This window comes from Mustela nivalis (genome assembly GCF_964662115.1).
Source record: "Mustela nivalis genome assembly, chromosome: 8".
Taxonomy (NCBI): Eukaryota; Metazoa; Chordata; class Mammalia; order Carnivora; family Mustelidae; genus Mustela; species Mustela nivalis.
The window spans coordinates 60,598,373-60,621,029 of NC_139027.1; the positions used below are offsets into that span (position 1 = coordinate 60,598,373).

Below are 22,657 nucleotides of genomic sequence, written 5' to 3' on the forward strand. Positions count from 1 at the left end.
TTCAATGCCCAGTTCAGACCAGCCTATTATAGACATTTATGGCCCTGCATACTTCTTCAAACATTTCTTTGCATGCTTTTTTACCCCCCTTTTGATTCTACTGCATGAGCTATAAGCTCCAAAAGGGAGAAACTATTTAATTTTACAGAAATTAGATTATTCTCTGCCTTGCACAGTGTGACACAACTGTGGTACTTTATAAATAACTGTTGTATGGATGAGGAGGAGGAAGAGCTTTAGGTTATTTTCCTCCACTGATGAAATTTAATTACATAACATTTTCAAAAGTGTTAGTTATCAAGGACTCTAACCTACAGCAATACTCACATATTGTAACAAGATATATGTATAAGGATGTTCATTACAACACACAAATACCATCAATCTGGAAACAACCTAAATGTTCATTGATAGGAGGCTGGTTAAATAAATTGTGATATATGCACGGCTTAGGATATTATGCAGCAGTAAAAGAAATGACAGAAAGATAACCTAGGTATATTGCTGATTGAAAAGGGCATGTTACAGAATAATATGAACAGTATGTTCCTATTTCCAACATAAAAAACTGCATATAATTTGTGCTTGAAATGTACAAAACAGGGGTGCCTGTGTGGCTCAGTTGGTTAAGCGTCTGCCTTTGGCTTAGGCCATGATCTCAGGGTCCTGGAATCAAGCCCTGCATTGGGCTTGCTGCTCTGTGGGGAGCCTGCTTCGCCCTCTCCCACTGCCCCACTCACAGCTTGTATGTATGCTCTCTCTCAAATAAATAAAATCTTGAAAAGAGAGAAGGCAAGAAAACTTAATATTAAAAAAAATAAAAATTGTATAAAACGAAGTCTGAAAGGAAACTGTTAACTGTGGTTACCTCTTAGAAAAGATGCAGAACAAGGAACAAGAACAAGAACAAGGAACTTCTACTTTTAACTATACATATTTTTGTATTGTTTAAATTCTTTCCTATATGAATGTATCATCTTTATGCTTTAAAAACAACAAAAGGAGGAAAGATTAAATAGACAGTGCAGTGAGCACTGTAACTACAAAAGGGCAACATCCAAAATTTACCTCGCTGGCTCAACTGGTGGAGCATGAGACTCTTGATCTTGAGGTTGTAAGTTTTAGCCCCATGTTGGGTGTAGAGATTACTTAAAATAATAAAATCTTTTTAAAAAATAAAATCTTTGAAACAACAAAAAACCCAAATTTACCTTTGTAAGCTGAGTGGGATCAAACCGAAGAACCTTTTGGTTACAGCAAGGATAAATACCAGTGCCAACAGTACTCAGTGAACTTGATGCGGTAGGATAAACCACTGTTTCTGAGTGATATTGACAATGTGAAAATTCTATACAGAGAAAAGCCTGAATAAAAGAAATATATAAAATCAATTATTATTCCCACAATAAAATTCTACATCCCAAAAAATTTTTACTCAGGACTATAAAATGTATGTTCCATTTATTTTCTTTTTAATTTTTAAAAAGTATTTTATTTTTTTTTTATTTGGGAGAGCAAGAGAGCACGAGCAGGGGGAAGCGTAGAGGGAGAGGAGAAGCAGACACTGTGCTGGGCAGGGAGCCCAGATGGGCACTTGATCCCAGAAAACTTGGATCATGACCTGAGCTGAAGGCAGATGCTTAACCGACTGAGCCACCCAGGTGCCCCTGTATATTCCATTTAAATAACACATACAGAAAAGGCAAATCTCTAGAGACACAAAGTAGATTAGTTGGTTACCTGGGGTTGGAGATAAATTGGGGAATGGCAGCAAATGGAAACAAGGGATCATTTTTGGAATGGTGGAAATGTACTAAAATTGGATGGTGGTGATAGATGAACAACTCTGTAAACTTACTAAGAATCAGTGAATCATACACTTAAAATGAATGAATTTTATGGCAGGTAATTACACCTCAATGAAGCAAAGCAAAAGCAAAACACTTTACTCAAAATTCAGGTGCATTAAATTGATCTCGATGTACATCTAATTTTAAAAATAGCTAATCAAATAAAAAGTTTTCCAATGAAAAAATGAAATAAAATTTGCCTCACTTGATTATTCTTAGACATATATATATTTTTTTAACTTTTATTTATTTATTTTTTTTAAAGATTTTATTTATTTATTTGTCAGGCATAGAGGGAGAGCGAGCGAGTGAGCACAGGCAGACAGAGGCAGAGGGAGAAGCAGGCTCCCTGCCGAACAAGGAGCCCGATGCGGGACTCGATCCCAGGACGCTGGGATCATGACCTGAGCCGAAGGCAGCCACTTAACCAACTGAGCCACCCAGGCGTCCCTCTTAAGACATATTTTTTAAGGTAAATATTTAGCACCAACGATAATGAAAACTATGTGATAACTTTGAATAGCTGAATAGTTGAATTTTAATAATAAAATTAATAGTTTTCAGATATGTTTACAAGTTGATAAAATAAAGAACAACATTAACAATTTTAAGCACTTATTTTAAACATAAAAGCAATAAAAGATAGTCCATAATTCCAAATTCTTAGTCATTAGTTCCAATTATCATTTTTAAACAGTTTTTAATTTAATTTTGAGTCTAGGAGTGCCTGGGTGGCTCAGTCACTTAAGCACCCAACTCTTGGTTTCAGCTCAGGCTGTGATCTCAGGGTCCTCAGACTGAGTCCCAGATCAGGCTCTGTGCTCGGCAAGAAGTCTATTTGAGGATTTTCTCTTTTCCTCTGCTCTTTGCCCCTGTACTCTCTCTCTTTCTATAATAAATAAATCTTTAAAAATTTTTTTGAGTGATAATAGCTATAAGGTGCACTCTCATACACAAAATATTTTACATCTAAAATATTTTACGAGTTTATAAACTCTCCATAAGAAATACTGTAAATCAATATTCAATTTGCTATAAAGAAGTGCAAAAGTCCCTCATACTTTCTGTGTTCCAACATGCTAAACAAGTCAGATTTTAGAAGCTTGAAATCCTTGATTATTAGTGCTAGTCCATTGTAGGGAGTATCTACTAAATATCTACCAAGTTTAAAAAACAAACAACCTCCCTCCTGCACCCCAAACCTAAGCTAACAACAAAGAGTGCTGGTGAGGGTGTGGAACAACTGGAACTCTCACACAGAGCTGGCAAGGATGCAAAATGACTCAAGGACTTTGGGAAACTAAGCATCATAAATGTTAAGCTTACATTTACCACACAATCTAGCAATCCTACTTCTAGGTAATAACTCAAGAGAAATGAAAACCTATGTTCATATGAAAGCCTGTATGGAAATGTTTATGGTTGCTTTTTTCATAATAGCTCTAAACTAGAAACACTATAAAATCCTTCACAGGTGAGTGGATCAACATACTGGGATACATTTACACAATGTAGCACAAAGAAGAAATAAGCGGACACATAAAGCAATACGGATAAACTTCAAATCCATTTGCTAAGTAAAAGAAGCCAGATCAAAAAGCTAAATACAGTATGATTCTATGTATATGACATTCTGGAAAAGGCAAGTAAACAGGGACAGTAAGAAGATCAGTGCTGCCAGAGGCTGGGGTGGAAGAAGAAATGAGAAGAGGTCCAGAGAAATGTCTAGGCTGATGGAAGTGGCTTATGTTTTGACTGTGGTGGTAGTTACATGACTGTATGTGTTTGTCAAACCTCATAAAAAAGGATGAATTTTACTGTATAAGGATAAATTTTACTAAATGAATGCTATACTTCAACAAATCCAATCAAAAAAATTGCGGAAATTGGGAGTCCATCGGGTGGAAATTCACATAGTTTGAAAAAACTCACCATGATAGGTTTGATAAGCTGTTCTATCTTCCATTTACTGAAAACTTTTACTCAGGTGAGAGAGAAAGTTACTGGGGGCAGGGAGACATTAGGCACTTATAAAAAAATTTATGTAGAACATTCTGGATTTATACTAAGACTGATTAGGAATGACTGTGACTTACAAAGATCTACTTATTCTATAAAAGGATTTATTACAGGTACCTTCAAATAATAAGCTTTCTTATGCTTTTATTACAGATTTCATTTATTAAACAAAATGAACAAAATCTTTTAATCTTTTTGGGAACACAACTGCTATAATAAGAAGAGCACATATCAATAGTACCATATCTACAAAGTGCTTCTGAGTTTCTAAAGAAATTAATGGGCTAACAGAGAAACAGTCTGGCCCAAAATAATTGAAGGTTGTAAGAATTTTGATGTTTTGTTTCCCACTGAAAAAATGGATTTGGTCACTTAAAACCTGTTGATTTTCTAAAAATTAGACAAAGCATGATTGTTTCAGTAATGAAAATAAAGAGGAGGTTGAAGATACACAGTAAGAGAGACAAAACCAGATACAAGCAATGTTTAATAGTGCCACTGTTTTTATCACTAGTTTCTTTAAAAAAGATGTCATATATTGTCCAAACACACCCAAACATACTACTTAAACAGCCTATGTTTAAAAAGCCTGCTCTGCTGGCCGGGAATCTGGCTGGCGCAGTTGGTACAGCATGGAATGCCTGATCTCAGGGTTGAGTTTGGCCCCACACTGGATATAGAGATTACATAAAAACAAAATGTTAGGGGCGCCTGGGTGGCTTAGTCGTTAAGCATCTGCCTTCAGCTCAGGTTGTGATCCCACGGTCTGGAGATAGAGCCCTGCATTGGGCTCCCTGCTCAGTGGGAAGCCTGCTTCTCCCTCTCCCGCTCCCCCTGCTTGTGTTCCCTCTCTTCCTGTGTCTCTCTGTCAAATAAATAAATAAAATCTTAAAAAAAAAATCTTAAGAATTTGCAGGCAAAATATTAATTCTTTTTTTTTTTTTTTTAAAGATTTTACTTATTTGACACAGAGAGAGAGAGATCACAAGTGGGCACAGAGGAAGGGGAAGCAGGCTCCCTGCTGAGCAGAGAGCCAGATGAGGGGCTCAATCCCAGGACCCTGAGATCATGACCTGAGCAGAAGGCAGAGGCTCAACCCACTGAGCCACCCAGGTGCCCCCAAATATTGATTCTTTAAAAAAAAAAAAAAAGAAAGAAAGAAAGAAAGAAAACCTCACCTGATAACATCTTGAACAAGTTAGCCAGTTGACTGTTCCCCACAAGCGCCAATATACATCTCTCCAAGATTTTAATTCTTCAAAAAGACTATTCAAATACTCATGAACATCCCAAGTCTTATCCCTGGAGAAAAGAGCCTCAATTATTCTATTATTTTACAAGCAAGTAATAAAAACAATTTGTTTTAAGCAAATGTTTTTAAATTTGTGGCTTATTTCCAAAAACATTCTCCAAATGATAGCTGTGGGATGGACTACATTGAATAGTAGAAAAAATCTCATTTGGGAGTTTATTTATTCTCTTTTTCTGTGGACAACAGAAAAAGATACAAAGACTGAATGCCAAATTATTTTGCTAAGCTAAATTAAATATATTTTGAACATGCTAACAGTTGGGACTTAGGCATATGATGCTAAATAGAACCTTTATTCTAATTGTACATATTGTAAAATAAGTTACTAACCATTGGTGATTCTAAACATTTCTTTATATTATTTTCAAAAGGCATTTTCAAGTAATTGAGTAATACAGTAATATAAAATCAGGTCTTGGTAACACACATTTTGAAGTTAATATAAACTTAAAAAATAGCAAAGGCTTAAAACCCCATTTGCTATGTCCATATGTAACTCCAGTCCTGTTTTTTCCAAGTCCCTTAATCATTTTGAGCTTTGCTATCTTTGTCCTTATTCAACAAAAAACAAAATATCATGATGTTATTACAAATTGCATAGGCACATCTGCTTTAATTAAAGACAACTTAAAAAAATGTCATCAACAGCTGACTTATAAATAAAACAAAATAAACTTATAAACGAAATAATAACAATAAAAATAAACAATAAACAAAATAAAACTTATAAATAAAACAACAAAAATGGATGTTGAAGTTAATACCAAGTTTTTCACATAAATAGTTATTGCTGTCAGAATGGAAATACTTTCTGAAAGGTGAAATCAAGTCTCAAGACAAAAAGTAACCCCATGTGCTCATAATAACTAATAAAGATTCCCCTGATTATTGTATGAAGAGAAAAATGAAAAATTTTAAACATGTCTCAAGGGGCACCTGGCTGGCTCAGTCAGAGGAGCATGTGACTCTTGTTCTCAGGGTCATGAGTTTGAGCTCCACGTTGGGTGCAGAGATTACTAAAAAAAAAAAAAAACTTGAAAAAAAATGCTTAAAAAATAAGCGTGACTGTAATATTAATAGTAGGGTTAAATGTGTTTCTCTATATTTGTTTTAATGTTTAAAATATGAAACTTAACATTTATACTATTTTTTCCTTTAACAAAAGTACTGTACATTTTTTTTTTTTAAGATTTTATTTATTTATTTGTCAGAGAGAGAGCGAGCGAGAGCGAGCATACCCAGACAGAGTGGAAGGCAGAATCAGAGGGAGAAGCAGGCTCCCTGTGGAGCAAGGAGCCCGATGCGGGACTCGATCCCAGGACGCTGGGACCATGACCTGAACCGAAGGCAGCTGCTTAACCAACTGAGCCACCCAGGCGTCCCATGTACATTTTTAACATAGAAAAAAAAGAACAAAATTAAAAGCATCCATAATATTATCACTTAAAGGCAACACCACTGTTTACAGTTTAGTGAATGTTTCTAGTTTTATGACTTTTTTCACTTAATTCACTATTAACAACTTGCTTTATAATGATACATACTTTGACAATATTATTCTCAAAGGCTGAACATTAAGATATATAGATATAGATATATTTATTTTATATATATAGATATATTTATATAGATATATTACTACATGGATGTATTTTAGTTCATTTAATCATTTGGATGTTTCCCTTTTCTTTCCTATCTAAACAATATAGCAATAGGTTTTCTTGTTGAGTGTTTTCACAAATCTAATATTACTTCTGTGGATAAATTCCTAGCAGAAATTTATTTATTTATTTTTATTTATGTATTTTTAGAGAATAAATACATTTCAGAATTCTTGCTTTTCTGAGATTTTATACCAATTTACAATACTCTTCCCTCTACCGAGAATGAGAAGTAGTTTTGAATTTAAAGGGGAATAAAATAGGGCTACATATTAATGGAATACTAACGAAGTATAAAGAATAAATAGATTAGGGAATATCCAATTTTATTTTTTTATTTTTTAAGATTTTCTTTATTTATTTGACAGAGAGAAAGACACAGCAAGAGAAGAACACAAGCAGGGGGAGTGGGAGAGGAGAAGCAGGCTCACCGCCGAACAGGGAGCCCAAGGCAGGGCTGGATCCCAGGACACTGGGATCATGATTTGAGCCAAAGGCAGACGCTTAATGACTGAGCCACCCAGGCACCCCAGGAATAACCAATTTTAAAGACAATTTCCTCATTTACCAAAATTTATCTGAAAATAAATACAGTTCTCTGTCAAATTCAATATAATGTTTGTATAAATAAAATCATTAGAGAAAAGAAACCATTTTAGTGGCACTGACCAGAATATCTTTCAAGATTAATGCACAATAATTTTTACTATTTTGAAGTCTAAAAAATCATGAAATTTACTCAGTAAACAAAATACAGCTTTTATAAAACTTGTTTTGAAAGTATCTTTGCAAGTCAAAGCTGAATCACAATCAGAAAAAATTGTTATTCTATACCTTGTAAAATTAGTTATGTCTTTAGAAAAACACTAGTAATTCACATCTGAAAGGTGTACTTTATTTTTACTGCACCTTATGTGAATGTAGATAATATTTCCATGTTGATCCACATTGATTTTTCCAGGAATGCAAGGAATTCTTCTTTCTGTTTCTTTTGTTAAAAGTTTCTTACACAAACAGCATCTATAACACAAAGAAGACACAAAACCAAACAAGAACATTTAAAATGACGTAAAATTAAACAATTTAGCTGCATTGGATAGAATAGCAAAGAAAAACACATCACTGTACCTGTATAACGTTGATGCATTATTCCGAGAATCTGGGTTCAAGTACTCAGGATCAAAAAGTCTCTCAATCTTCTTACAAAAAAGTTTACTATTAACAACAAATGACAAAAAAAAAAAAAAAAAAAAACCAACAACAACAAATGACCAACAAATTAATTTTCTATTATTTACATTATTAAAGTTACTTGCTAGTAATGAAAATAAACACTAACCTATCTGCATATGTAGAAAATAAAATTAGTAAATCCTGGGAGAGACTCTCTTCAGGAATTTATGAAATACTTACAGTGTTCTAAGTAAGTAAACCTACTAATGATAAATGCTTAATCAAGAATATATTTGGACAAGAATATTTGATATTGGGGAACTTGAAAACTTAAGGGCCTACTAATAACTTGGTATATGATCTTTGGCAACTACTTAACCTCTCTTAACCTTGTTTTCTCATCTATAAAATGGGGCCAATAATTCCAAACTCACAAGGTTTTATGAAGGTTGAATGAACACTGTTTGCAAAGAGTGCCAGATACAGCATTAAGCATTTGACATATGTTTATAAAAACTTTACAATTCTGTATAATGTGACTAAATTTTAAGTCTTATGTTGTTAATTCCAACTTTATATCCTGAGGCCAGATCTGGATTTATGATATTAACCCCATTTTCAAGTATTTAGGTCTCAGAATTTAGATAACTACATACCAAAAAAAAATTATAAAGCCACTGTAATTAAGATAGTGTACTACTGATATAAGTAGAGACAAAGAAATCAACAAAACTGGACAGCTATATGCAAAAGAATGAAACTGGATCACTTTCTCACACCATACGCAAAAAAAACTCAAAACATATTAAAAACCTAAATGTGAGACCTGATACCATAAAACTCGTAGAAGAAAGCATAGGCAGTATAATTTCTTTGACATTGACGTTTGCAACTTTCTTGTAACTATGAGTCCTTAGGCAAGGGAAACAAAAGCAAAAATGAACAATTGGGACTACATCAAAATATAAAGCTTTTGCACAGCAAGGAAATCATTAACAAAACAAAAAGGCAACCTACTGAATGGGAGAAGATATTAACAAATGATATATCCAATACAGAGTTAATATCCAAAATATATAAAAAACTTAAAAATTCAATACCAAAAAAACTCTGTTCATGCTCCTGAATAGACATTTTTCCAAGGAGACATACAGATGGCCAACAGACATATGAAAAGATGCTCAGTATCACTAATCATCAGGGAAATAAAAATAAAATCAAAACCACAATGAGATATGACCTTACAAGTGTCAGAATGGTTACAATAAAAAAGATAAATAACAAGTGACAGCAAGGATGTGAAGGAAAAGGAACTCCTATGCACCGTTGGTGGGAATGTAAATTGGTGCAGCCACTGTGGAAAACAGATGAAGGTTGCTCAAAAGATTGAAAATAGAACCACCATATGATCCAGTAATTCCCCTAATCTGAAAACATACGTGCACCCCTATGTTTATTACAATATTATTTACAATAGCCAAGATATGGAAGCAACCCAGGTATGCATCCATAGATGAATGGATAAAAAAGATATGGTTTATGTATATACATAATGGGATATTACTTAGCCATAAAAAGGATGAGATCTCGCCATTTGTGACAACATGGAAGGACCCCAGAGGGCATTATGCTAAGTGAAGTAGAGAAAAACAAATACCATCTGATTTCACTTATATGTGGAATCTAAAAGACAAATGAATAAACAAACAAAAAGCAGACTCAGACCTACAGAGAACAAACTGATGGCTGCCAGAGGGGAGGGAGATAGGAATGGACAAAATGGGTGAAGGACAGTGTAAAATACAGGTTTCCAGTTAGGAAATGAGTGAGTCATGGGATTAAAGGCACAGCACAGGGAATATAGTCAAAGGTTTTGTAAGTGTATTGTAGGGTGACAGATAGTAGCTACTTTTGTGGGGAGTATAGCTTAATGCATAGAGTTGTCAAATCACTATGTTGTACACCTGAAACTAATGTAACATTGTGTGTCAACTATATTTCAATTTAAAAAAAGAAGAAAAAATCAGAACAAAATGGAGAGTTCCAAAACACATCTTCCATATACAGTCACCTGATTTATAGCAAAGATGCCACTGCAATTCAGTGGAGAAAGAATGATCTTGCAAAAAAATCTCACCCAGTTCCATGGCTTCAAATCTATTTACTCACATTTCTATTTTAAGCTCTAACCTCTGACCTAAGTTTCAGACTTAAATACCCACATATCTAAGCTATCCTACCTTTTTTTTTTTTAATGTCCCCAAAGTATATTAAATATATCAAATACTCTTAATAAGACCTAAACCCATCTCCTGATTCCCGTCACCTCAATCTCTCCTCTATTAATGGCACTATAATGCACTTAATTGCTTCTTAAACCTCAATCTAGTAATTATCCTAGGATACATTCTCTCACCACATTATTCCATCTGAAATCTGTCAGATCTAATAACACCCTCTGAATCCATCTACTTCTCATCAGCTCCTACGCTAGTCCAAACCCTTTCATCTCTCACCAGACTACTGCACTAGCCTCTTCATAGCTTCCTTGCTTCTTACATCCTTATAGTCTATTGTCCCCAGAGCAACCAGGATGATCTCTTAAAAACAAATCAAATCAGGACGCCTGGGTAGCTCAGTTGGTTAAGCAGCTGCCTTCAGCTCAGGTCATGATCCCAGCGTCCTGGGATTGAGTCCCACATCGGGCTCCGTGCTTGGCAGGAAGCCTGCTTCTCCCTCTGCCTCTGCCTGCCACTCTGTCTGCCTGTGCTCACTCTCGCTCTTCTCTCTCTTACAAACAAATAAATAAAATCTTAAAAAACAAACAAACAAACAAATCAAACCATGCCATTCCTCTGCTCTCACTGACATTTAGAATAAAGTATACCCTTTTTGCCAAGACTTAATGAGTACCTAAATGATATGACCACCGCTGACCTCATCTCATAGCATTCTTCCTCTTTATAATGAGGCCTATCAATATTTTTTAAAGATTTTATTTATTTGGGGTGCCTGGGTGGCTCAGTGGGTTAAAGCTTCTGCTTTCAGCTCAGGTTCTGATCCCAGAATCCTGGGATCAGGCCCCGCATAGGGCTCTCTGCTCAGCAAGGAGCCTGCATCCCCCTTTCTCTCTGCCTGCCTCTCTGCCTACTTGTGATCTCTGTCAAATAAATAAATAAAATCTTAAAAACAAAAAAAGATTTTATTTATTTGACAGAGATCACAAGTAGGCAGAGAGGAAGGCAGGGGGCGGGAGGAGGGGAGCAGGCTCCCTATTGAGCAGAGAACCCAATGTGGGGCTCGATCCCAGGACCGGGGGATCAGGACCTGAGCCGAAGGCAGAGGCTTTAACCCACTGAGTCACCCAGGTGCCCCCTATCTTAATATTTTTAAAAGATTTTATTTATCCATTTGACAGAGAGAGAGAGAGCACAAGCGGGGAAGGGGGTGGGAAGCAGGCTCCCTACTGAGCAAGAAGCCAGATGCAGGACTCAGCGGAAGGCAGCCACTTAACCGGAAGGCAGCCACTTAACCGACTAAGTCACCCATGAACACTTAGTAATTTTTAACATAATTCACTAATACAACACGTTCATATCTGCATTATACAAAATAATTTAAGTACTAATTTTTAATCTAGAGCCATTGGCTCTGGATAAATTTTATTTCATTTGAAATAAAATAGAATATTTCACTAAAATGAAATGGAAGTATATTTCTTCTAACAGGAATACTTGGTTAAAAATTAAATTAAAAAAATTACCTTCTAAATTTATCTTTCTTGTCTTTTAAATCATCAACTTCATTGTGTGTGAACAGATCAGCTATACGTGTAAGTAGATTTGCATTAATACAGTTCATGTTGCATGGGGTAGCTACTATGGCATTCATATTTTTGTGGCAATACTGAATACATTGTTCAACCTAAAAAAACATACAACAAAAAAAGAATGTTGAAAAGAGTAGCACGAGGATGATATCATGTGAATACCTTTTAAAGACAAAATTCATTAAAAGTTTGATCCATGGACTGCTAGGAGCTAACTGGATTTTGCCTATCTGGGTTAATCTATACTGTTGCAAGATGAGCCAGCAGGCCATATTTCTACAAACACATACAGAGCTAGGAAAATAACTTCCAATTTTCCTAGCATACTCTAAATAATAATGCAATGAGCATCCTTCATAATTGTGGCAGGTATAAATCTTAGTCCACAAACTCCTGTATATAAGATGTGACTTTCTATAACTACACTTAATGGCAATATTAAGCCTCTACTTCTTTGAGTGGCTAAAACATAATTTTAGTCACTTCAGGGTTTTCTCAGTTGTGTTGTGCTTGCTTTCTGACTTTATTCCCTTTTCTCCAACCTGAGGTATACCTACTTTCTTTTTGAGGTGGATTTGGGTTTTGGGGAAAAGTAATGCTGGTTAATCATGTATTTTCCAAATATTTTGTTTATGGCATAAAAATTATGCTTTAGGGCTTAGATCTCAAAACTCAAAGATAAAGGACTCTTTTAATTTCTACTTTTTTCTGTAACCCCACTCTGAAGCAATTAATACTAACAACTAAATGGGGGAACAACTAAGGAGTAGGAAGAATACAGAGAACTAATAAAACTCCAAATAATCAAGTAAACAAATTTCACATCTGTTAATATAGCAAAGGAGTACTCTGACTTAACACAAACATATATAAACATGTGAATGCTTAAGAAATTTATTAAATAAAAAATATATTCAGTGTTAGAGCCTGATATGTGCATGTATATATTGCACTTTTACATTTTATCAACTACTCTTAAATGATCAACTTTAGCATTTGGTTTACCAATATATGGTTATACTAATAGTTGGGCATTTGTTTTTAATTCACTGAATTATAAATGAAAGACACAAATAAGTAAAACATGCTTAAAAAAATTACTTAGTGAAACAAATATATTCCAATTAATTTTCATTTAATTAAGTTTTAGAGCAAAATTCCTTTTGAGTCAAAGCTAATTCTGTTTAGTTTCATCTAATACAACAGTAAACTATTCCTTAAAGATAAATTGTTTGCTTTACAGGCATAATGTATTAATGGTACATAGTAGTCTCACCCTGTCCCCACAGAACAAGAGCAGTTTATTCGAAAGGAATTGTAAACAGAGAGTTAGACAAAGCTTTCCTGACAAAGAGAAGCCATTTCAGGCCCCAAGCTGTTTTCTGTGATCTGTGCCCTACCTCCTAGGACTTATCAGAGTTACAAAGAAATACAAAAACCTCAGTAGTTAAGAATTTTTAGGGAATCAGTGGAATGAAAAAACAGTCTCCATCAGGCCTGGAGACAACAAATTCGTGGTAAAAACTCCCAGTAGTTTCCAAAGTAAACAATGCTGAGGACTCCTCCAGTTTAGGCCCATATCCCTTCCCCCTCTTCCAGTTACCTCTGTTTCATTGTAATAGTAAAGTCTCCACCCTAGGAAGAGCACAAGCTTCATTAACTTAGCATAGGACGCTTGTACCTTACGCCCCTCCTCTACCTGCATTGAGAGCTCGCTTTTATGAATATTCATCCTAAACCCTGAATAAAACGAACTGCTCAGGGCTGCTTGGGAATGATGGCTTTGGTTTTGGAAGTTGCTTCTTGTGATCTCCGTATTTGCTGCAAATGGTTTCCTTTGTGTGACAACTCCACCTTATGTAGTCTCTGTACCTCACCAAGGAGCAAACCCCTATTAGTTCAGTTACGAAATCACACTCTTGAATTAACAACAATTTTAGTAAGATGTCTTAAAAATTCCTAAACCCTTGAAAGAAAAATCAAGTTATATGTTAAATTAAACATAGGTGAATAAAAAAGTGTTTTTTTTTTTCTTTCTTTTCTTTTTTTTTTTAAACAGAGGGAGAGATGGGGGAGGGAGAAAGAATTTTAACCAGGCTCCATGCCCAGAGGGGAGCCCAATGCAGGGTTCAGTCTCAGAATCCTGAGATCATAAACCTGAGCCAAAAATCAAGAGTCAATACTTAACTGACTGAGCCACCCAGGCACCCCAAAAAGAGCTTGGATCTTTTATTAATACTTACCAATGAATCCATTTTCAAAAACTCTGAAGAAATAAGAATTGAAATGACATTTCCTGGTTCTAAAAAAAAGAGAAAAATTAAATTCTCCTTTTGATTTGTACCTCAACCGCCTCAGAACAGGCTCCTTTTCACCTTAACAGAGGATGTTACATTAAAAGAGCAATTTATTATAACCTTCCTACATCATAAAGCTTAGATACATGAAAGAAAGAAAATGCAGTGTTAAAATATACAGTATAGAAAAAGCACACAGTAAAACTGCCCCAGAATTAGATTCATATTGATGAGGGAACAGAAGGCTGGCTGAGAACAAAGGAAAAGCTGATACCCTGCAACCTCCCCCCTCCACCACCCCCACTCCTGGGTGGGACATATGTGACATTCTTTTAGGAATCTCCCACCCATCTTAATGTTAATACCTTGCTAGAGGGCAAAACGACCTTGGCAAAGGCAAGGCCTCTGGTATCCTGGTATCCTGTAGGTCCTCTTTAGCATATTGAAACCTCCTTTTTCCTTACTTCCCCCACCCCCATGGTACATAACCTGCCACCCCTCACAACCCCAGGGCAGCAGCTCTTTCTGCCCATGGTTCCTGTTCCCGTGCTTTAATAAACTACCATTTTGCACCAAAGATGTCTCAAGAATTCTTTCTTGGTCATTGGCCCCGGACCTCACCCCCACTGAACCTCAGCTCTATTCTAGAACATCATCAATATCAAGTAAAAAGACTCCAGCTAAAGACATGACACATGCAAACTTTTTTCCTTAACTAAATCAGAGAAAAGGATAATTAAAATTGAGACCAATTCATCACATTAAAAAATCATGAGAAAATCTTCTAAATGATTAATGGAGGCACTTGTTATTAGTGAAGTTACTTCAAAGGCAGTACAATGCTTGTTATGAACAAATATTAAAAGATTCTGAAAGATAATATAAAATTTATTATTGCAGAAATGCTAAAGTTACTTTCTAAAGGCAGGCTGAGGTGGGCGTTGAGAGGCATAACCAGGGAAAGGGGAATGCCAGCTGACACTATTATTTTCGTAAACCCAAGTCATCTGCTATGAGGTATATTTAAGAAAAAAAAAACCTAATTTTTTTGCCTTATATATTAAGACAATCCTTCTAAATAAAGGACTATACAGACAACGATTAAAATAAGTAATCTTTTTTTTTTTTTTTAAAGATTTTATTTATTTATTTGACAGAGAGAGAGAGAGACCAGAAGTAGGCAGAGAGGCAGGGAGAGAGAGAGAGAGAAAGAGAGAGAGAAGGAAACAGGCCCCCTTCTAAGTAGAGAGCCTGATGCGGGACTCGATCCCAGGACCCTGAGATCATGACCTGAGTCGAAGGCAGAGGCTTTAACCCACTGAGCCACCCAGGAGCCCCTAAAACAAGTAATCTTAATCTTTGTTTAAATATTACTTCTAGGTTAAAGGCTCTCAAACAGCAATGGTGAAGGGGGGAGGGAGTTAGTGAAAAATCCCTCAGGGAAGTATAATTCCAGCTAAGACTCACTGTCTGCATTATCAGGGATTTAATTAAGCATTTTGGTGGTTTTCCTGGTTAGAATAAAGACTGTTGTTACTTATTTTTAAAAATATGTATCTATTTATTTATTTATTTCGTGTGGGTATGCACATGCAAGTACGAGAGGCAGAGGGACAGAGAGAGAGATTCTCAGGAGGACTCCTCTCTGAGGGCTGAGCCCAACGTGGAACTCAATCTCACAGCCCTGATACGTTCTGAGCTGAAATCAGGAGTCAGATGCTTAACCAATTGAGCCACCCAGGTGCCCCTAAAGATTGCTTCTATAAAAGTTTATGTTTGTAGCCACTGATTACAGAGTGACTGGTTTCGCTCCACTTCTTTTAACTTTACTAAATGCATTAATATGCTAGATCAAACAATATTTTTTTCTCCCTACATAATTTGATTTTTATTTCACATATACTAATCATATATGGGTGATTTGGAATCTCTGGACTCTGGCTGAAATTTTTTATTTGGAAATCTTGTAATTTTTATTTAAGAGCCACTAGAAACTTTTTTCCATTAATTTGGTCATTAAAATGTAATAAATTAGAAATTTTTTCAGAAAATTTTTATATTGTCACTGTAGATTTATTTACTAACAAGATTAAAAAAATATTTTAGTACTACTATAAATAGTATACTCTACACATGGAAAGACTTTATTAAACCACATGTGTGATTTCCTATACAAGTCCATACCCAACTAAAGATTACTTAGTAATTATTCTTCCTTTCATTTAGAATACCAGTTCTCAAACTTTTTTTTTTTTTTTAGATTTTATTTATTTATTTGACAGAGATCACAAGTAGGCAGAGAGAGAGGAAGGGAAGCAGGTTCCCTGATGAGCAGAGAGCTTGATGATGGGCTTGATTCCAGGACCCTGGGAACATTACCTGAGCTGAACGCAGAGGCGTTAACCCACTAAGCCACCCAGGTGCCCCCTGGTTCTCAGACTTTTGATCTTAAGACCCTTTTTTGTTCAGATAGGTTATATCTATCAGTATTGATACTGATCATTTATTTATCATAATGTATTTATATATTTATTTATAATTTATTTGTCATAATGATAATTTATCATAAATTAAAACGGGGAAATTTTAATCCTTTTAAAAGAATAGTAGACTCAATACACAGTAACATATTTTATGAAAAATAACCACATTTTCCAAAATATAAATTAGCCAGAAGAGTAACACTGACATTTTTTGCAAATTTCTTCAATGCTTGACTTAAATAGAAGGCAGCTGGATTCTGTTTGTTTCTACACTCAGTCTGTGGGTAGTCTTCTCTGCTGTTACATCAAAACTCAACAACTGGTGGGCGCCTGGGTGGCTCAGTGGGTTAAGCCGCTGCCTTCGGCTCAGGTCATGATCTCGGCGTCCTGGGATCGAGTCCCGCATTGGGCTCTCTGCTCAGCAGGGAGCCTGCTTGCCTCTCTCTCTCTCTCTCTCTGCCTGCCTCTCTGTCTACTTGTAATCTCTCTCTCTGTCAAATAAATAAAAATAAAATCTTAAAAAAAAAAAAAACAACTCAACAACTGGTAGTTTTAATGAACGCTTCCTGTTCCGTTATCTCAAAGTCAAATGACTTATCTTGCACTGTGAGTGGATCTTTAACCCAGGTATGATTTTAACAACACACATTGGTTATTTGGAAAATGTTGGTTCACTGAGTTATGTGGACCTTCCAAATGTTGAAACATTTCATTGTACCATATATATTTTAAAAATCACATTTGTTAGAATTAACACCAGTCTCATCAGAAAAGTCTATAAATATGGAGAGACTGTCAAGCACATGGAAGCAGATACAAGTTTTCCACACTCCAATTCTCACTTGAAACCCTGAATTTTATTATTGACAATGGATACTGTCAGTTGTTTCCCTTTCGTTGATCAACTCCCTCAATTCATCTTCAAGAAAATATCTGCCAAATGCCTGTCTGAATAACCTTAATTTGCCTATCATTCTTTTGAGGAAAATGGTTTTCTCTCTTTTTTTTTTTATAAAGATTTTATTTATTTATTTGACAGACAGAAATCACCAATAGGCAGAGAGGCAAGCAAAGAGAGAGGGGGAAGTAGGCTCCCCGCTGAGCAGAGAGCCCAATGCGGGGCTCGATCCCAGGACCCTGGGATCATGACCTGAGCTGAAGGCAGAGGCTTTAACCCACTGAGCCACCCAGGCGCCCCAGGTTTTCTCTTTTTAAAAAGCCACTAGTTTAGCTTGCAACTCAAACAACTGCACAAGTGCTTTTCCTCCAGACGACCATCACACTTCAATGTAAAGCATGAGTGCACCTCCTGTGTCATCACACAGAACATGAAAAAGATGCATACTCAAGGGTCAAGAGTTAGTAAAATTAATAATTTTCACTGTTTTATCAAGGATATTCTTAAAGTAAGAATGAATTTTTTCTTTCATTTTTTTCCTTTTTAACTATGAGCACGTGGTATTGAGGAATACAGTGACTACTAGCACAGTTTGGTATCCCTGCCCTGATATGTGCTAAAGCTCCCAGAGTTTTCTCCATTACTTCCGTACCATCTGAACAAAGGTCAACACAGAGAAAAAGTAACAGTTTAGTATTATAATGCAAATCGTCTTGACCTTGTGAATCCTCTAAAAAAATCTCTAGGATACCAGAGGTCCACGTACCATACAGTGAAAACCGCTGATCTAGAGACCTGTCCACTTGCCATACATTCACTATAATCTATAAAAAAGGATGAGGTATTGGTTTCTTAAAAGGTGATTACTAATCTGAGCATAAATACTAATGTCCAAATAATTTTCCACATTGCATGTTTGGCCTGAAGCAACTACCAGGTGACACATAAATTTCACCACAAAATAAGCAATAGATTGTCTTTTACCTAAAGTGGGCATCTCACAATCTTTATTCTCCTTAGTGTTCCTTTTAACATACTTTATCAACCAGTTGAAAATGTGAACGTCACAATGAACTGAAATGTCCACCTCTTCCCAGCGCTGCGCATCCATAGATAAATATTCAGCAAAGTACTTCATTTCTGATATCAAAAGATCTCGTGGGCAAATAAAATCTTCTTTCAAGTTTTTTGCTTCATCACATACATGGATCACCATGTTTGGCCTTCATAAAAAATGTTACACAGAAATGAAATTATTAGAGTTCTAGAAGAGGCGCTAAGAACACTGACATTTATTGGAAGTACGAGAATAAGACGTTTTTGGAAGTTTTGACCATAAATCAATTTTATAGGGCTTGAGTTTCAGAAGTTTTCATTAAGTATCTTGCTAATCTGATCTGTATCTTAGGTTTTTGACTCATTTTAGTTAAGCTGGTGACCTTAAGATTATTAAGCCTAATAACTTAAGAGCTTAGAAAAACAAAAATATTTTACTATAGGACTCTAGTTTACATGGTTTAAAGTTTATTTTTCAAGTTATATGTAAATAAAATTTTAAAAAATAAAACCAATTCACAAAGAAAAATTAAATAATACCTTCTAATTCTTATGAAGAACATAAAATGGCACTTTTACATGGTTATGGGTATGATGAGTAGAGACTAAATACTAAAATTTTCTTACTATCAATAAATAGGAAAAACAGGTAAAATCTTTCATTAAAAAATAAAAAAACTAGCAATGGCTACTTAGTTATTTTTAACAGTAAGAAACTTTGTTTCTAGACATTCATCAAATATAAATTAGTAAATGTAGTTAAAAGGATTCTTAAGACTACAATGTGTTTATTAACATATTTAAAAATAATTTAAGAGTAAGTTTAGATATTGCATCAGACCTGCTGCTTCAAAAATTATATATTCCTTGAATTTACTTTCCTTTGAAAATTATATCATCTCAAAAAAGCAGTATCAGTGTGATGCACAACTACCTTCACAGCATTACAAAAGAGAATAAGTAGAAAGAGATACACTATCCTACAATATGAATTTAATGTGTTCAATTACCTTTCTAATACAAAAAAATAACATTTGAAACAAAACTGGGCTATCAGAACAAGGATTATTAACCAACATTCTTGTTAAGGTCAAAGGAATTTAAGTAAGTTTGCAAATTGTTCTTCCAAAGAAATTACAGTCAAAATATAAACAGGTAATGGGTGCTATAATGAAGCATAATGTTTCTGTGGCTTTTGGGTCTGCAGTATGAAATACTAGATAACTCCAGTAAAAAATTATCTGATAAATTTTTGTGCTACACAAACGAAACTAGCGGTTAAAAATCTACGCGAATAAATTAAAAATCACTGAACTATACACTTCAGAAGGGTAAATTTTTCTTATCGTGGTAAAATACACATAGCATAAAATCTATCATATTAGCCCTTTTAAGTGTACAGTTCAATGGCATTAAGAACATTCACAGTGTTGTACAATCATCACCATCATCCATCTCCAGAACTTTTTCAAAAGGGTAAATCTTATGGCATATGAATTATATATGAAAAAAACTGTTACAATACAGAAAGGAACTTTCAGATATGAAAATATTCTATATCTTTGTGTGATGGTTACATGGTGTACACATTTGTTAAAATTCATCAATGTGAATACTTAAAATATGTCTAATTTATTATATGTAAAATATACCAATCAAAACTTGCAATATACTAAAAGGTGTATTCTAATTTTTAAATGTTTCTATAATGAGAATTATATTCCAATGGCTCTAAAATATAGATCTAGTTTTAAAAAATTGGAAACTAATGGAAGATATTCTTCTTTGGGTTTTAAAATTTGGTTAAAGTTTTATATTAGTAGAGGGTATTCCTAATATTTACAAATATGAAAATGAATTTTTATAAAGGAAAACTGTAGTCCCATTTAATTATAACATGAATAAGCCACATTTAGCCATCAAGCAATTGTTATAGTTCAATGCATGAACTACCCTTTATTCCAACAATTTGAACAATTGTGTAATGTAAAATTCCGAAATTATGGTAACTGATGTATACAATCACCAATCATATATTTTATAACTTAAAGTTGATATTCATATTAAATCTTATCTAGCAAAGAACCAGCCTCCTACCCTTCAGATTCTTCAGTCTTTTCTCCACCATTACGAGTAGTACAATTTTCACTTTCTGAAGAACAATTCCTTGTGGAAGCTATACTATGTCTTCCTTAAATACAGAAACAAACACATACAAAAACAAAGGGGGAGGTTAGCGTTTCTAGCTGAGAACGGGTTTTTACTTACTGAATGGTTATACGTAAATGCATGGTTTCCAAGGCTAGTTAAAGTTGGTACTCTGTTAGGTGGCATTATCCCTTAATATTTCTGAAGGTATATGGAAGAAACAGTAGAAAAAAAGGATCACACATTGCTAACATTACACTGAAGATTTAAAAAATGATGTGGTGTGAATGGACAGGGGTCAAGTGTTCAAAAGCTAACAACAGAGTTCTCTCTTTCTGAAGCGATTTTTCATATCAGTATTCTGACTGCTGCTGCCGAGATTTAAATCACTCAGTACACTCAGGGTTTCTAAAATCAGCTATTACTTCCAACTGCAGAAAACATCTTTTCTATCCTGCCAGTGTCATTTGAAGCTAATGTTGACTATGTAAAAGGTAGATAATATGAGGAACAAGCCACATATTCTCAGTAAAAAAAAAATTAAGTAGAAAGTGTAGGTCAAATCTCTTTAAATTTATGACATAATTTAACAGACTGGAGTAGTAAATTTTGATATAATAAAAAGTTTTTTTGGTGATAGTGTTTGACCTGCATATTAACATTAAAACATTTTTCAGATAGCAAAGACACATTTCTAAAAATCAGGAAGATAAAAATCCTAATAGATTTCCTGGCAATGTTTATATTAGCCTTTAAAAAATAAAGTTGATTGAAATGCATATTTTGCAAAATTATCATAAGGACAAGCACTGCATTTTGTTTTCAAACCTTACCAGTTTTGGAAATTGCATCTTGACCAACCAGAGTCTCCTGAAATTCTCCCTGCATGTCAAGAAGGGAGGATTTGATATACGTGGCTAAAGTTTCCACAGGACTTTCTCCAGCAGCCATTAGGGGACTATACTGGTTGTCAACAGGTGAACTTCCACTGCTCTTCAGTTCATCAAACCTTTTTGCACACTGTAATGACATAAAAGGAAGGAAATGCAGGTCTGTGTTCTTTTCTTTTTTTAAAAAGATTTGTTTATTTATTTATTTATTTGACAGAGAGAGGGAGAGAGAGAGATCACAAGTAGGCAAAGAGGCAGGCAGAGAGAGAGTGGGAAACAGGCTCCCCACTGAGCAGAGAGACCAATACAGGCTTCAATCCCAGGACCTTGAGATCATGACTGGAGCTGAAGGCAGAGGCTTAACCCACTGAGCCACCCAGGCACCTGGAAATGCAGGTCTTTCTTAATTAAAAAACAAGATTAATTTCTTGCCTTCTGTTTGGTGGCATTTTTCTATAATCATTTTCTACAAGTGGATTCCAATCTGCTGGGTAATACTAGAAAATTGTACAAAAGCTTCTGACTTTTTTTCTTTTTTAAAAATTTTTGAGAGGACGGGCGCCTGGGTGGCTCAGAGGGTTAAGCCTCTGCCTTCAGCTCAGGTCATGATCTCAGAGTCCTGGGATCAAGTCCCACATCGGGCTCTCTGCTCAGCAGGGAGCCTGCTTCCTCCTCTCTCTCTCTCTGCCTGTCTCTCTATCTGCTTGTGATCTCTGTCTGTCAAATAAATAAATAAAATCTTAAAAAAAAATTTTTTTTTTTGAGAGGAAGAGAGCATATGCTCATGTGTGTAAGCAGAGAGTGTGGTAGTGGTGGGGGGGTGGGGAGATGAGGAGCAAAGGGAGCAGGGGAGAGAGAATCTTAAGCAGGCCTGCGAAGCCAGATCTCATGACCCTGAGATGGTCATCTAAGCAAAAACCAAGAGTTAGATGCTTAACCAATTCTGATACCCTGGAGCCCACAGAACTTTTAAAAATACACTTAAACCCAATGGAATAATATATTTATCCTGTTATAGGAAAATGAAAAACACCTTTTTTT

At 35.1% G+C, this 22,657-nt stretch overlaps 1 protein-coding gene across 5 annotated transcripts in view; it reads right to left on the reverse strand.

The window, feature by feature from the left end:
* The window catches only part of SANBR (SANT and BTB domain regulator of CSR), a 54,191-nt gene that overhangs the window by 21,730 nt on the left and 9,804 nt on the right, over positions 1–22,657 (reverse strand). For 3 of the 5 annotated variants that reach the window (XM_082746673.1, XM_082746674.1, XM_082746672.1), the window contains 9 exons: positions 21,560–21,746; positions 20,676–20,769; positions 18,507–18,745; positions 14,088–14,146; positions 11,779–11,939; positions 7,971–8,057; positions 7,752–7,862; positions 5,048–5,171; positions 1,212–1,364 (listed from right to left, as the gene is read on the reverse strand). In XM_082746673.1, the coding sequence (XP_082602799.1) occupies positions 1,212–1,364; positions 5,048–5,171; positions 7,752–7,862; positions 7,971–8,057; positions 11,779–11,939; positions 14,088–14,146; positions 18,507–18,745; positions 20,676–20,769; positions 21,560–21,746 (1,215 nt within the window). Of the gene's footprint in view, positions 1–1,211; positions 1,365–5,047; positions 5,172–7,751; positions 7,863–7,970; positions 8,058–11,778; positions 11,940–14,087; positions 14,147–18,506; positions 18,746–20,675; positions 20,770–20,846; positions 20,928–21,559; positions 21,747–22,657 lie in introns of those variants that run through there. The other 2 variants (XM_082746675.1, XM_082746676.1) reach the window with 2 other exon arrangements.